Source organism: Fukomys damarensis, unplaced genomic scaffold (assembly GCF_012274545.1).
Source record: "Fukomys damarensis isolate Sample0158 unplaced genomic scaffold, DMR_v1.0_HiC HiC_scaffold_22, whole genome shotgun sequence".
NCBI classification, from domain to species: Eukaryota; Metazoa; Chordata; class Mammalia; order Rodentia; family Bathyergidae; genus Fukomys; species Fukomys damarensis.
The window spans coordinates 802,620-818,838 of NW_022900934.1; the positions used below are offsets into that span (position 1 = coordinate 802,620).

At 61.1% G+C, this 16,219-nt stretch overlaps 1 protein-coding gene across 1 annotated transcript in view; it reads left to right on the top strand.

Annotated features, from left to right (window-relative positions):
* Positions 1-5,143, top strand: part of Kcnq2 (potassium voltage-gated channel subfamily Q member 2) — a 59,487-nt gene extending 54,344 nt beyond the window's left edge. Inside the window, exons 18-19 of the mRNA XM_010638281.1 lie at positions 1,182-1,305; positions 1,709-5,143. Of these exons, the coding sequence (XP_010636583.1) occupies positions 1,182-1,305; positions 1,709-2,434 (850 nt within the window). The 3' untranslated portion in view covers positions 2,435-5,143. The remainder of the gene's footprint in view (positions 1-1,181; positions 1,306-1,708) is intronic.
* Positions 5,144-16,219: the final 11,076 nt, after the last annotated feature.

A 16,219-nucleotide genomic window follows, 5' to 3' on the forward strand; every position in this document is an offset into this window, starting at 1 on the left:
TCGCCACCGGCATTTGCTTGGAGCCAGGGGCCCCTCCCTGTCCCTCTTGCTGTGCATGAGCCCAGCATGGAGCCCAGTGGAGCATGAGGAGGCTGCCATGGCTGATACGAGCCTGAACCCTTCTGCTTTTCGCAACAGAGAGTCCAGGTCCCCAAGCAGGGAGGGCGGCCCTGTAGAGCAGGTCACTGTGCAAGGGGCTGAGCCTGGCCCCTGCCCCAGCTTGGCCTCCCTGCCCCCACAGGCTGCCCGCTGCCCAGCAGGAGCTCTGTGCCTTTGGCACCAAGGAGCTTCCTTCTCATCTTTTTTTTTCCAGTATGGGGGGTTGAACCCAGGGCCAGGCTACCATGAGCACTACCCCCAGCCCTTTTGTTTTGAGATAGGCTCTCACTAAGTTACCAGGCAGGCCTCGAACTTGTGATCCTGTCTCAGCCTCCCGAGTAGCTGGGACAGCAGATGTGTGCTCTGCTCCCGGCTTCCCTTTCCTTCTCGCTGGCATTGGTGTCCAAGGCCTCCTTTGAGGTCACTCCGCTGGGTTCTGTGACCTGCACACACGTGTGCACATAGGTAGGATGCACTTGGCAGACACATGTGCGGTGCACTCTCACACTCGAGCACACCCCGGGGCCGGCAGTGGCTCGCCCCTCCTGTGGCTGTGTGTCGGCGTTTCCTGAGCAGCTCTGTGTCGCCTCCTTCCTCCTCCTGTGCATGGAGCTGCAGCTGCCGCCTCCCCGCTTGTCATCGCTGCTGCAGACCCTGAGTGTCCCCACCGGAGCCTGTGGGCTTGGGCCTCGGTGGCACATTATGCAGGAGTAAAGCTCAGAGCCTGGGTGCCGGGGCACAGCACCGTTTGGAGGATGTGCGGCGCCTCATGATCCTCCTCTGGGCTCGTCTGCTGTGGAACAGCAGGGGCTGGGGGGGCTGGGGGGCAGGGAGCCCTTACTTTACTCCTTATTAATGTGCCCAGCCCCACCGGAACAACGCTAGGAATCAGGCCCCAGGGTGTCAGAGGCAGGGCCACAGCTTGAGGCACCAGTGTCCTCCTGACACCTGCTATCCCCCTGGTCGGTTCTGGGCTGGGCCTGGAGCCAGTCTGGGGGCTGGGGGCTGGCCAAGGAGGAGGGGGCAGGGTCTGGCCACACTCCCCCAAACTCATGCCTGGGCCGGGTCTCTGTTCCCGGTAGAGTGGACCAGATCGTGGGGCGGGGCCCGGCGATAACGGACAAGGACCGGACCAAGGGCCCGGCGGAGGCGGAACTGCCAGAGGACCCCAGCATGATGGGGCGGCTTGGGAAGGTGGAGAAGCAGGTAGGAGAGGCTCTGGAGCCGGGGAGGGGGCGGGCATGGTGGGAGGGACACCACAGTGGCCGCTCAGCTGGACACTTTCATTCCAAGTGTTCGTCCTCACTGCGGTGGCAGCACCAAGAGGTCAGAGCCCCCGGTTCACATGCTCCTCTGTGCCCGGGTTGGATGCCTGTGAGTTTGCCTTCCGCTGAGGGTCCCGTGGACTGGCTCGTCCACCCGGAACTTGCGAAGTCTCGCCTGGCTAGCCTGCGCCTGTCCTTGCCTCTCCCACTGTGTTCTCTGGGCCTGGGTCCTAAGATGTCGTTACCAGACCTCCGTCTTGGGTCTGCTACCGGCAGCTGTGTGGTCAGACGGCCAGGCTGTGGGAGCGGGGGACCCCTAAGCCCAGTCGCTGCTCCTCTTGTAGGTCTTGTCCATGGAGAAGAAGCTGGACTTCCTGGTGAACATCTACATGCAGCGCATGGGCATCCCTCCGACCGAGACGGAGGCCTACTTTGGGGCGAAGGAGCCCGAGCCCGCACCGCCGTACCACAGCCCTGAGGACAGCCGGGAGCACGTGGACAAGCAGGGCTGCATCATCAAGATCGTCCGCTCCACCAGCTCCACTGGCCAGAGGAACTTCTCTGCGCCCCCCGCGGTGCCCCCTGCCCAGTGCCCCCCGTCCACATCGTGGCAGCAGCAGGGCCACCAGCGCCACGGCACCTCCCCGGTGGGGGACCATAGCTCACTGGTCCGCATCCCGCCGCCACCCGCACATGAGCGGTCACTGTCTGCCTACAGCGGGGGCAACCGGGCCAGCACAGAGTTCCTGAGGCTGGAGGACGCCCCGGCCTGCAGGCCCCACGAGGGCGCCCTGCGGGACAGCGACACGTCCATCTCCATCCCGTCCGTGGACCACGAGGAGCTGGAGCGCTCCTTCAGCGGCTTCAGCATCTCTCAGTCCAAGGAGAACCTGGACGCGCTCAGCAGCTGCTACGCGGCTGTGGCCCCATGCGCCAAGGTCAGGCCCTACATCGCGGAGGGCGAGTCCGACACGGACTCGGACCTCTGCACGCCCTGTGGGCCACCGCCACGCTCTGCCACGGGCGAAGGTCCCTTTGGCGACGTGGGCTGGGCCGGGCCCAGGAAGTGAGGCCACGAGGCCCCTGTTGCGCCGCCCCAACTCTGCCTTCTGGTTTGTGGCTGGAGCTCTCTGGGGCTTTTTCTGGGGTGCTGTGGTGGTGAGGGGTACTGGCGAGCCTGGCTCCTGGGGGGTCCCTGTAGGGTGACAGGTGCACAGGGCTGCTCAGCTCGTGTAGAGTCATTTTGCAGAAGTTCCTTTCCAAATGGGCTGCAGGAGTATCCGTCTGCCCAGCCTGCTCGGAGGCAGTCACCCTGCATAGGACAAGGACAGAGTGATAAGAGGCACAGTGGGTGGCGGGGCTCGGGGGCCCGGGAGGGCGGCCTGTCTCCTGTGGTGGCCGCCCTTGAGGCCAGGGGTCCCAGGTTGGATTAGTAGCTCAGAGTAGCAAGTCACTGGGCGTGGACCACCCCTGCCCCGGGCGTCTGCCCCTCCTTCCTGACTGTGCCCAGCAAGGCACCGCCCGGCTGCCATCTGTGTGTGCACAGCTGGGCGGGGTCCCTCGCCCGAGGCAGCCTGGCTAGAGAGCTCCCGGCCACATTCTCCCCACTTTCTTTGGGGTCCACAGGTCTTTTGATGGAAGCTGCCCCAAGCTCAGGACCCTTTGCCTGGAGCTGAGGAAGGGGTGAGGCCTTGGGTGCCGGAGCGACCCTGGGACCGTGCTGCACTAGGCCTCCTGTAGCCTCTGCGGGCCTGGCTTGCAGTCTCTTCTCAAAGGGCTCTGGGGGGACTCCAGGTGTGTGAGTGCCAGCAGTGCCCCAGCCACAGAAGGTCTGGGCAATGGGCAACCGTGACCTTGCCTTTCTCCTGACTGCTCTGGCCAGGTGCCAGCGTTTTGACAGTGGTCTAACGGGCACATTTGCATTGTTCTTAGCCAGGGCCCTTCTTTGCCTGCCCCGGTCCGCGCCTGACAGACCCATGGTGCAGTCACGGCTGCGGAAGTCCTGCCTGCTCTGAGCTCCAGGCGCTGCTGCGCTTCACTGAGGGTCCTTTCTGTTGGACCTGACTGTGTCTCGGCTGCTCGTTTTCACTGACTGGTCCCTGGGCTGGGGCCTGCAGGTGTTTTGGGAGTTGGAGAGACCTATCCCTCACCCTGGGCCGTGCGAGCAGGAAGCTCTGTCCCTCCCGACCTGGCCAGCTTGGCCTGCTCTGCAGCCAGCTGTAGAGGCTCATGGGGGCAAACAGAGCCCCGCTCTACTCCAGTCTGTCGTTCGGGCGATGGCGTCGGATGGTGGGAGTCCTGGCTCTGCAGCAGCCAGCCCCTGGCTGGGCCCATGAGTGGCTGCTGGGACACAGGCAGGCTGCCTCTCGCACTGCTTGTGCGAAGTCTGTTCCAACCAGGACTGGGGGCGGCCGGGCTTTGTCCTCAGTAGCGGAGCCCATCTTGCCACTGGGGAGGACCTGGAAACCGTCTCCTGGGGCTCAGGCCCCTGACCGTTGGGGGTCCTGGTGCAGGGGACCAACAGGGCACAGGGCTCCCACTCGGGAGCATCTCTGCCAGGCTGCTGGCTGGGGGCTCGCCCGCATTTGCACCGCTCTTGGCGCCCTGGCTCTCGCCAGCAGCGTTTGTGTGGCCGAGATCCCTCTGTGCCGAGAGATTTGCCTTCCAGGGTGTCTCTGCAGGTGAGTGACATGGCAGAGCCCTCATCACGCTCCTCCAGGCCGGTGTGAGCCAGGGCCTGAGTCACCCTTTGTCCTTGGTGGTGGTGCAGGGAGGCTCCTGCTGGGGCCCCAGGCGGAGCTCGAGTGCCCACCACCAGCCCCAGCCCACTCCTCCTCAGCCAGGGTAGAGGAGGGGCCCCTTGCCTCCTGTCCCATGGGCTCCACGGCTGTGTGGGTGCCTCCTGTGTGTGCCACCTCCTGCCCCTGGGGTGTGCTGGGGGCCCTGGGCTGGGGTTCTGCAGCCTGAGAATGGTGGGCCGGTCATCTCCCCCTGAGCCCTGGCAGCCCAGCAGGACAGCAGCAGGATCTTCCTTGGGTTGCAGCAAGAGGGATGATGGCGAGATTGCCAGTGTCAGACAGGAGCACTGGCCTGGGCACCATGCACGCTGTCTGCAGCCCTTCTGAAGAGCAAAGGGTGCATGGCAGTGGGGTGGCTGCGGCCCTAGTTTGGGAGATGGCGGGGGAGCTCCCTCTGGGGTTCCCCCGACCCAGCCCGACCAGCACAATGGTCCACTGCCCTTGGGTCTCTGCCCTCACAGAAGTGCGACAGGCAGGAGGCTGAGGTTCCGTGAGGCTCTGTGAGCTCTTGGGTCTGCATGGCCAGCGCCACCTGGGGCAAAGGTTTCTAGGGCAGGTATTATTTGTAAGAGCACGCGTCCCCACACACCCAGACACACACCTGCAGCCAGGCACACACACGCATTCTCACACGTGCACACGCAAGCTCACAGACCACACATGGCCAGTACACACTTTCACATGCACACACAGCAGTTGTGCACTTTCACACACACACAGGTGCATATGCACAATCATGGCAGGTACACTCACAAGCTCACACAAGTGCACATGCACACACACGACAGGTACAGACTTTCACATGTGCACAAGCTCACACATACACACAATAAAGCAGGTACAGTTTTACACACATGCCTGTGCAAAGCACATATGCATAGGTGCACAGTTCATGCATTGTACACACAAGTAGATCACACAACAGTATATACACACGCACACTCATGTGTGTGTACATGCAAGCTCACAGGACATACAGAGCAGGTACACACATTCACACATGTATATATAGGGGCACACAATGGCAGGCATCACTTCACAATGCATGCTCCTGTAGGCACATACAAGTGCAAAACCTACATGGTATGTACACACCTGCATGCGCTCTCGCTCTCACTCTCTCTTTCTCTGTCACACACACACACACACACACAAACACACACACACAACATCCCGTTCTGACTTTGGCTGCCCTTTGTTTCTGATCTTTTGCTCTTTGGCCACAAGAAACTAATAACTTTACACAGATGGTTCCAGAGTGTTGGACACAGGTGGGTTCTGACTGCCTGGGGCTTCTGGACAGCAGTGGCACAGGGTCCACCCAGACCCCATTCAGGGTCCCATGCTGCCTTCTTCCTCGTGGCCGCTGAGTGCCCAGAGGGGTCTGTGCTGGGCTCAGGGAGGCCTGTGTCCACTGGCAATGGCTCTGTCCTTGTATTGGGCCAGCATTTGGTGCTGGCTGGCTCCTTGAGCCCTCTGTGGACATGTGGCCCAGCCTCATCGCCCCCACGCCCTGCTCCACGTAGGCACTGCCTGTCCACTCACACACACACACACACACACACACACACACACAACATCCCGTTCTGACTTTGGCTGCCCTTTGTTTCTGATCTTTTGCTCTTTGGCCACAAGAAACTAATAACTTTACACAGATGGTTCCAGAGTGTTGGACACAGGTGGGTTCTGACTGCCTGGGGCTTCTGGACAGCAGTGGCACAGGGTCCACCCAGACCCCATTCAGGGTCCCATGCTGCCTTCTTCCTCGTGGCCGCTGAGTGCCCAGAGGGGTCTGTGCTGGGCTCAGGGAGGCCTGTGTCCACTGGCAATGGCTCTGTCCTTGTATTGGGCCAGCATTTGGTGCTGGCTGGCTCCTTGAGCCCTCTGTGGACATGTGGCCCAGCCTCATCGCCCCCACGCCCTGCTCCACGTAGGCACTGCCTGTCCACCATTGGCATTTTCTCACCTGACCTCTTTCTGTCCTCTGAGAGTCCACCCTGGTGTCCTGTGTTGGGACATCCCAGGTTGAGAGCCACTCTTCCCTTGCCATGGTCTGGCATGACGGCAGAGGCCACGCCCAGGCCACTGCCTGTGGGACCCCAAGAACACCTTAGTGACCCCTTACCTCTTTGGGAGGCCTTGCTGCCCACCCCCGTCTAGAGGCTGGAGAGCTGCTGAGCACTGCAAGGGACCCTCTGATCACCCTAAGACCCTGCCCAGAAGAAAGTCACCAGCCAGGGCTGCCCTGCCTCCCAGTGGTCTGAACCTTCTCTGCACTGCTCTGGAGGCCCGGTGGTCGCACGTCGGGGATGTTGGTGGAGAGAAGGGGAAAGCACCCTGCCTTCTTCTGCCGTGGTGGGGCCCAGTCTGCATTCAGGGCACCGTGAGGAAGACCCCTGTTCTGGGTGGGAAGATTTAGCCCTGAGATGTTGCTGGAAGCTTCCCGAAGGCAAGGGGACCCATGGGGGGCAGGCATCTGAGTTGGAGACTCTGGTTCGTGTCTGGCTATGCTCCGCCTGGCTGTAAATAGTGCATAGAGTGGAGGCCGTGGGAACCTGCCCTGGACCTCGTCTGACAGGCTGCAGCTTGGCACTGGTCACCTCTGCTGCCACAGCCTCTTGAAAGAAACGGCGAGACCCTTTGGCCAGCACCCATGGCACTGGTGACATGCGGGCCTCTGGGCACCTTGGGGGGAGCCGGGGGAGCTGGGGTGGAGCAGAGGGCGTGGCTCCGGCAAGGCTGGGATCCTGAGCACAGGGTTCGGGGTCAGGTTCCTGATGTTGTCCGTTGCCCTTGCAGTGTGCAGGACGTGCTAAGGGCGGAGAGGGCCGCTGGAGCTCACTGGGTCCAGAGGCTGGAGTCACCGCCCGGGGCACCGGTGCGGCTGTCCCAGGCCAGCCACCCTCCGGTTGCTCCAGGCACCTGCTGCTCCTGGGCCCCTGTGGGACCTGAGGAGGAGGGAGGCTGCGGGAAGGGCTTTCTGCAGGAGGCAGTGTGGTGGGACTGCGGGCTGAGGGAGCAGAAGGAGAAGGGAACTGAGTGTGTGTGGGGAGCGGAACCCCACGGCTCCCTCGGGAGGAGGTGGCCTGGGGGCTTCCGGGGCCAGAGTGGGAAAGGGAAGGTGCCCGGAGGTGGGGCGCCCTGAGCCTGCCGAGGAGCGGAGGGGTTTGACTCAGCTGGGCCAGGCCGGCTGAGGCTGTGGTCTGGCCAAGCCCGCCCTGAAATCCCCTCGGTGCTGGACGCTCCGTCCAGTGTGGCAGAGGAGGGGACAATCCCTGGGTCCCTGGGGCTGCTGAGCGGTACTGCTAACTGCCACACATCGAACTTGGACTGGGTTTCCAAAGTCGTTGCCTTAATGCGTGTGGACAGGGATCCCTGCCCTCGGCCCCGCCGCCACAGACCCCTGGGCCAGCCTCCGAGCTGGGCCATCCAGGCTACGGTGTGGCGGGAGCCAAGCGCAGGCCGGAAGGGTCTCACTGGTTGTCACACACGGAGGCGCTCAGAGCCACTGTCCCTTCAACACCGCCCACCTGCCTGGGACTGGCCTGGCGCGCTGTGTGCAGGCCCTGTACCTGTGCCCACTCATTGCAGTCTTGTCCCTGGCCGCGACAGTGGCTGCAGCTCCCCATCTGCGCTGTTGCCTTGGCTGTCTTTGCACTTTTGTTCACGCTCCAAAGAATACTTCGTAATGCCTTCGTCCTGATGTCCACCCGCACTGTCCTGTAGGCACCAGGCTCAGGCCTGGCCTTTTCCTTTCAGTGAATATGTTGCCATCTGCACCTGGTCTCGACTTCAGGCATCGTCCACCTTCTAGGGATCGATGGCAGGGAACATACTCTAGTTTTCTAATGCACTAGCCGAGACTCACTTCCACCACACAGACAGGCTGAGGCTTGCGCCCCAAAACGGGCCGGTGTGGGTTCTTGGAGGGACTTCAGGTGCAGAAGCCCACGGCAGGGACACGTGTGGACACTCTGGACAGTTCTGCCACGGGGCCGAGTCCAGACCCCAGTGGACCTGTGCACTCAGTAAACACAGTGATCAACCTGGACCGTGTGTGGTTTCTTCACTGTCTCTGGGCACCTAGTCTGAGGGCCCGGCGTGCTGGGGTGGACAGGTCTCAAGCCCCTGGCCCTTTCCCAGGGGCACATCCAGTGGCCATGAGCTTCAGAATACCAGAAACACTTCACTGGCCCTTGGAGGCCAGAAGTCTGAGCCACCCGTGAGACCTATGCTGTGGCCTCGTCTGTGGTGGTCCCTAGCTGTGACCTTGGACCCCAGAGTCCCACGGGAGGGTGGCTCAGCAACTGGAATCCTGGGCTGGCGGTTCGGCTGCACAAGCTCCGGGCCCCTCAGGAAGTGTGAGATGCCTCCAGCTCTCAGGAGGGGATCCGTGTCCTGGCCCCCCGATCCTGGAGGCCACCTTGGTCACAGGTCTGCAGGGCTCTGGCGGGCAGTCTCTGCCTGCTGTCCTTGGGTGCTTGGCCCGGTCTCCCTCTGCACATTGTATGCACCCCAGCTCTGCCCTATGTCCTCACTCTGCCTCCTCCCTGGCTGTCTGCAGGACCAGTGGGGAGATGGAGGGTCAGTGAGCGCTCAGCCCTCCTGCCCCCTGCCAGAGGGTGCCATGTGGCTGGTGCCTAGGCGTGGGGGTGTTCTCTTCCCCCACCCCCACCCCTGCCTGGGCCTGAGGGTTCAGGGAGGGGCTCTGGGGACAACTCAGGGGCTCTGTAGGCCACTGGTGCAAGGCAGCACCAGTGTTGGCCAGGTAGGTGTGCGGCCCCTGGAGCTGGGCTACGGTGATCAGTCTGCAGTCTGGGCAGTTGGTCGGATCCTTGGACCCAGCACCATCTAGGGTGGCCCTCGCTCCTGCCCCCTCCTCCCTGGCCAGGAAAGGAGAGCTTTCCCATCACCTCTCCAGTTTTGGCCCAGCAGTTTCTGTAGAATTCAGATTAGGGTTAGCCCTTGGCGGCAATCAACAGAGAAACCAACAGAGAAACAGTCTTTTATCTCTTTCATTGTCTGCAAGTGTGCAGGGGGCCATCTGGGCTAGTTTGGTGGGCAGCCCTCTGATGCCAGGGACCCAGGGCCTTCTTGTCTTGTTGCTCTGCTGTGCATGACTTCCTCAGGGTTCCACATGGTTCAACATGGCTGCTGGAGTCAGGCCTTTACATGTACATTCCAGCCACAAGAAAGGGGGTATGGGGAAAAAAGGTACACCTCTTCCTTTAAGGGTATAGCTTTGAAGTGACAGTGTTACTGACTAAAAGCCAGTCACATGTCTACAGAGAAGACTGGAAAATGAAATTGTTACGCCAGGTGCCGCGTACCTGGTCAAAGTGAAGGGCCTCTTACTAAGGAAATAAAGGAAGCAGCGTGTGACTCCGTGGGCCGCCTGGCTCAGGTTCTGCACACAGCAGGGCTTGCGTAGCCTCAGGCTGGGCCCTGTCCACCGGTGGGCAGCTGGGAGTGGAGCAGAGCAGAAGGCTTCCTGGGTTGGCCACGCCTGCCCCTGCCCGAGGCTCGCTGTGACCTTGCTGCCGTGGACCCCACATGCCCAGGCTCCCTGAACTGGCCGTGGGCCACAGCCCCCGCATTCGGCACACAGAGCTGCTGCCAACATCACCACCGCAGCCACATCCCAGGGCCCAGTCCTGCTGAACCTCGGAGACAGCTCTGCCCCCGCGGGAAGTCAGCCCCGCTGCCCCTCGTCCCCCCAGTAGCCGTGGAGCTGGAGATCACTGCCCCAGGCAGGTAGGAGGGGATGAAGGGGCTCCAAGACCAAGCCCAGGCTGCACAGGGCACCCAGGGCCCCTCCGTGGGGCAGTTTATGACCTGGTGTTTATGACCTTGGGTGAGAGGCTGCCCCGCCCAGGCCATCTGTTGTTCCCTGGCCCTGCCCACTGTCCTCCCTGCCCCCAGGGTCTCCCCCTCCTCACTCTCCCAGCCCCTTCTCCCATCTTGGGGGGCAGGATGTCCTCAGACCCACGCCCCAACCCGCCCCCTTTCCCAGGTGCACAGGGCAGAGCAGTCAGCACACCCTGCCTCTCCCTGCTGCAACTGCACTCCTGAGACCACGAGGTGTGTGTTCCCCGGGGCTCCCTCATGACGGGATGTCTGCAGGCTCCTGCCCAGTGCTCCGGGACCAGGGGACCCAGGGTTGCATGTGACAATCTGGGCCAGTGTGAGTGGGGAGGGGCACCTGCTAAGTGCGCTCCAGGAAAGCCTGGGGTCACCTGTGCAGGGGTGGTAGGGAGCAAATGTTGAGCCCACCGAATGCCGGGCTGGCAGTGCGGTCTCTGGGATGGGGAACCCCGTACCAGCCTCTCCAAGGGCTCTGCAGGAGCTGGGTGCTATGACCAGGATGCCCACCAGATGGCAGTGCCCACTAGGAGGAGGGGCCGCTAGAGAAGCCAGTGTGACAGCCGCCTGCGGAGCTCACCTGGTCAGAACCAGGGCCAAGTGCTGACAGGCAGTGGCCAGGAGACATGATGCCACAGCTCCTTGCTGATTCCTGCCTCTGATGGCTCAGCCCTCCTTGGCACAGTTGCCCAGCTGAGACCCCCATGCAAGTTAGCAGGGTCCTGGTGTGGGCTTATGGGCCCTGCAGATCCTGTACAAGGGCCTCAGGCTGGAGGAGTCCCCAGGGGCTGTACCGGCAACTCATGATTGGGGACTCCTGAGGGGCTGAAGATCCCTTCCTTGAGCCATTCTGCCTAGCAGACCCTGCAGCGGCAGGCATCAGCAGACCCTGGACCTGAGCCCATGAATATCTGGTGCTGGGTCCCCTCCCAAGGGCCCTTGCATGAGTCCTGGTGTCAAATCAAAGCTGCAGCATTTGCAAGTGGCCTCTCTCCCGGGCAGGAAATGGGCACTCCCAGGGGCCCAGCCTGTGCTGTGACCTCGGAGGGGACACTGCTCTCTCACCTGCATGCTGTTCTCACTTGTGGAAGCTCACAGGGTAGCCTCCTTCCACCTCTTCTGCTGAAGCTCAGGTCCCCGAGCCAGGAGGGGTGGGTGCTAGGGGACTTGTCTGCAGACCTGTGCCACACGAGTACCTTACCCAGCTGGAGAGTACTCTTCCACAGCACTACAGTGCTGCCCTTGGCGGGGACGGCTGCCTGTTCTCTCCATGGGCCTGGGCTACCCCCACCCCTTCCTCCCTGCCTGGCACAGCTCTCTCCCTTTAGCCCCCATGCTGGTGTTATGGGTCAGGCCTGGAATGTCCCCCAAGGTCTCATGTGGCCAGCAAGGGGCTTTGGAAAGTGACTGGATCATGGGATTGCTGTGACCCCCCCCCCCATGGGCTCATAGCTGCAGAGGACCGTAATCTTGGGTTCTCCCAAAGCTGGCTGTGAAGAGTGAACCCCACAGCTTTGAGAAGTGAGTCTGGCTGAAGCCTATGTGCTGAGGTCAGAGTAATTCACACCCTAATTCTGTTCCCACAGCTAAAACCTTCAGACTAGAAGGACAATATTCTAATTGCAATCATATATTTTGCCCATTCTGTTCCTAATTTGAAAATGCTTTGTCCTGTCCTTTATAAGCCTTGTTCACATTAATTTTCACAAAAATCACTCATAGCTTGCCTTTAACTCAATGGATTGCCAATAAAAATCAGTGCCTGGGCCTGGCCAGTGCCTTTGTTGGTTGCACTGGCATTGGTCGTCCTGGTAACCCACTTTCTCTCCTAGTTCTGTCTCTTAGTGTATTTATTTCTCAGGCCTGTGTTGTATACTGGGCAGGTGGGTACTGGACCCTGACTACAGGGGTCTCTGGCAATAGTGGAAGGTGTGGTTAGGAGGAGGGGCCTGGTCAGAAGAGGTGGGTCCCTGGGGGGTGAGACCTGGAAGGGTGTGTTCTTGTCTTCAGCTCCTCCTTTTCTCTGCTTCCTGCCTGCCATCCCCCCTCTGCCAGGCCAGTTTGCCTGGGAGCCAGGCAACTATACCCTGTAAAAACTGTGACCCAAAATGGACTTCTTTAAGTTGCAGGTGCGGGGCATTTTGTCCCAGCAGCAGGAAGGTGACTGATATTCCTGCTGAGCACCCTACTCAGGGTCCTCTTACCTGCCCTCCCTTGTTGGTGCCACCAGCATAACACTCTGACGTCCTCCAAGGACAAAGGCCTCCTGGATCTGAGCTGGTTATGGTGGGGCTGAGTGATAGGAGCAGTTTGGGCTGGGATTCGGGGCCCCCTCACCCTCTGCAGCTGTGTTACTGAGCTTTCCAGTCACTGGCACACAAGACTTAGAGGAAGAGAGGGTTAATTTAGCTCCCTCGGGCTCTGCTCCAGTGCCACCAGCCTGGCCCTGATGTTCTGTGCCCAGCTCCTGGGCTGTACTCAGGGCCAGCAGCATGCCTGGCAGCTGAGCAGGTGCCTTGTAGCCCTGTGCCCATCAGATGCAGGGCAGGGGCAGGTTCTTGGGGGCCCCACCCCAGCCACCACAGGGAGTCAGGGCCAAGCCATAATCTCAAGGCAAACCTGCCCCAGGCCGCCCACGTGGAAACAACGCCACTGCAGGCCCTGCGCAGACCTGTGCTGTGTCTGCCCAGGGCGACCTCCGCCTCCAGCCCCGGCCTTCTTTCTGGTACCGTTTCCATCCTCCATCTGTCTGGGCTTTCGCCTCCTCTGGAAACTGAGATGTCTTTGTCCATGCTTCCTCATTCTCATCTTTAGACCGTGGCACCCTTGGCTCTGAAGTCTTGTGTTTCCCTGTTGTGCTGGCGGGAAAGTCCCCACTGCAGCCCTGCCGTGGGACCTTCTGCAGGAGGCCCTGCTCCGCCTCCCTCCTTTCTGCCCATTTCCAAAGCCCTGCTGCTCCTTCCGGGTTCACCTGCAGCTCTGCCCCCTCCTTCAAGGCCCTATTGCCCCGCAGCAGGGCCAGCTCACCCCTCTCTGTCCTCCTGGGCCTCCTCTGTGACAGGGCCCTTTCCATGTGTCTCATCCTACAGCGAGTCAGGTCCTGGGCTCCAGGCTGAGGAACGTGTGTGGGCCAAATACCTCGGAAGTCCTGGTATCCAGGGACCACTGTGGAGCAGCGGATCTGCTGCAGATCAGGCGAAAATGGAATTTTTTTTCAATTTAAAAGTGCAGTGAGGCCCTAGGTTCAATCTCCACCACCACAAAATTAAAAAGACTGAGAGAGAGGAAAGCAAAGCAAAGCAAAACAATTGACTGGGGTGACCCAGGTGGGACTGGCCAGGCCTTCATCCAGCCGCGGGGAGAGAAAGTGCTGCCTGCATTTCTGGGCACCCTGGCCATGCCCAGTGCCCTCCCGGGCCTGCTCTCTGGGGCAAGGGAGCAGGGCCAGGCCACAGGGCCCCCAGGGTGAGCACAGCGACTCCCCTGTGCTGCCGCTCCCCTTCTTCAAGTGTTGTCTCGCGTCCCTCTGCGAGCCCGGTCAGTGCCTGTGGCCCCAGGGCTGGCGGTCGCCGGCCTGTTTGCACCGGAATGTCCGCCACCCTGAGATGCCTGGTGCCACAGCCACCTGGGGGTGCCTTGGTGGCTCAGTCGCCAGCTCCTCTCGGTGTGCAGCACAGACAGCGTGGAGCAGGGCACACACCGACGGGGGGCTGGTGCTCAGGTCGTCAGCTCCCAGCCAGACTCCTGTAATGTGCGGTTCTGTCCTGGGGCTCCAGTCTGTGACACCTCGGTGTTCTCCTCATGATTCTGCCTCAAAGTGGATTTTGGGCCTGGTGCGGCCACCCTGCAGTGACACTGCTGTGCCCGTCTGCCTTGTCTTCTGGTCTGGACCGGCCTGTGCCAGGCAGGTGCACTGCACTGCAGCCTCCCACAGGCTTGCCCCTGCTCGGCCCGGAGCCCTGGGCTGCTCTTCCAGCCTGGCTCTGCCCTGCGGGGCTTCCCACACCTCAGGGCCCGCATCTCCTGGTGCCTCAGCTCGGGCCCAGGACCCTCCCGAGCTTCCGGGCAGCAGATGCTGCAGCTGGGGCTCCCTCCCCAGAAGAAGCTCAGAGAACCATCTTTTATGAGCATTCGCCCTGGAACAGATTGGTGGAAACTTCTTCCCTGCCGCTGGCACAGGGCCAGATCCTCCCTCGCCTCTGCCCCGCCGTGACCTCTATTCTCACCCTGGCCTGGAGGTCGCCGGGTGGGGATGTAGCTCCCTTCCTGCCCGTGACAGAAGTTCCTCCACTGCCTGCCGGGCCCTTTCCCTGGTGAAGTCCCGCCACACCCTGCGCCTCCCCTTCTGCTCCCTTGAGGGCCAGGCGCTGGTTCCTTCCTCTCCTCCTGGCACCAGCACAGGGTGCCGGTCAGCCCACGCCACCCACCTCACAGCATCTGAGAGCCCCGCGGCTGCCCTCCAGTCCTGAGGCCAGCTGGGTCCTGCTGTCCACAGGGCGAAGGACAGGCTGCCTGTCTCGTGTGGAGCAGTATGGGTGTCGCCCAGCAGCTTCCAAGGACGTGGGGATGGAGGCTCCTCACCTGCCCCACCCTCCTGTCCCTCCAGGTGGCTGCTGGAAGCTTGCCCTTCTTTTGCCTCCCTGTCCGTGTCTCGGGAGGAGTCTGGAGCTCAACTCAGGTAAAGGAGCCACCACAGGCACTGAGGGAGCCGAGGGTAGAGCCATCAGCCCGGCTCCCCGGTGGCTCGTTTCAGAAGCCTGGGGCTGCTGTGCCTTGGGCAAGGACAAACAGCAGCCCTGGAGTATGGCAGGCAGAAAGCAGAGGTCCACAGAGGATGGGAGAGCCTGATGCTCCCAGCACAGCCTGGGAGCCTCTCCACGGTGGACTGCAACCTCCTCAGCCCAGGCAGCTCTCTCAGACCCGGTAGCTGAGTAAGAAGCAAGGAAGTGATGCCTCCTGACTTCCAACAGCAGCGTGGGTCCTGCCTAGCACTCTTTCTGGGCACCCTGGCATTCAGGTGCCAGGCCCCAAGGAGGGGAGTTCTGGCTCCGGCCCAGGTCTCTGCCAGCAGCCAGTTCCAGCGACTTGTGGGAGAAGGGGCCTGGACACTGGGGCAGAGACCAGCTCCCCGCCCTCTTCAGCCTGGATCCTCGACCTGAGGGGCCTGGGTGCTAGCAATGGCTGGAGTCATTTTAAGCTGTGGGCTGCAGGGCAGCTCAGTGCACCACAGCAGGGAGATCCTGGCCACCAGCAGGGCTGGAGTGCTGCCACCACTCATCTTCTGGAAACCTCAGCCCGCCCCCCAGGAAGAGGCTGCCTGTGTCCGGGTGTCTTGTAGGGGCGGTTTGTGCAGCGCTGCTTGGAGCTGGCAGGAAAGTCGGTCTATTCCTGGTTTGCTGAAGGCTTGGGCCACGACGACGAGTAGATATGTTTTCTTCTGCATCCCCGAGGTGAGCCTGCCTCGGTCTGTCGGAATACTGTGGGAGCATCCAGGCTGTACCCCGAGCACCCCTGAGAGGGTGTGACGCAGTATTACCCCGGGGCTGTGCTGCCGGCTTCGATGTGCTGCTACTTCTGAGGGCTTTGGAGTCTTGCTCTCGAGGGGCATTGATTTGCAGTTTTGTTATATTGCGGGTTCTGGTTTTAATACTGGGATAACACTGGGTGTGGGGCAGTGCTGGGAACTGGGACAGACAAAGGTAAGTGTTACAGAACTGGACGTGGGGTTATGCTGAGCACCACGGTGGTGTTGTCATCAAGGTAGTGGACAGTGGGGCAGGGTTGGGTTTTGGGGTGATATGGGCTATCAGGGCAAAGTTGGCTACTACTGTAGTGATCTGAAAGTGTTTCTTGTCTTTTCTGAAAGCAACTGTGGGACACTGGCGCTCTTTTCTTGTTAGAATTTACCAGTAAGCCAAGATGGGCCTGGAGTTTTCCTTTTTGAAAGGCTTCGAATGACACATCCCACTTCTGTCATGGTAAAGGACTATTCTGTCTACTGATTTCTCCTTGAATGTGTGGTAGCTTGTGTCTCTTAAGGAGCCAGTGTCTTTTCTGTATTTATTCAACTGGACAGAGTCATTTTTGTGTCCTGACTGTGCTTTAGAACTGGTGTCAGTTGCTGGGGATGTAGCTCAGTGGTGCCACCACCTGCCTCACTAGCACAAGGTCCTGGGTTCAGTCCCTGGTACAAAA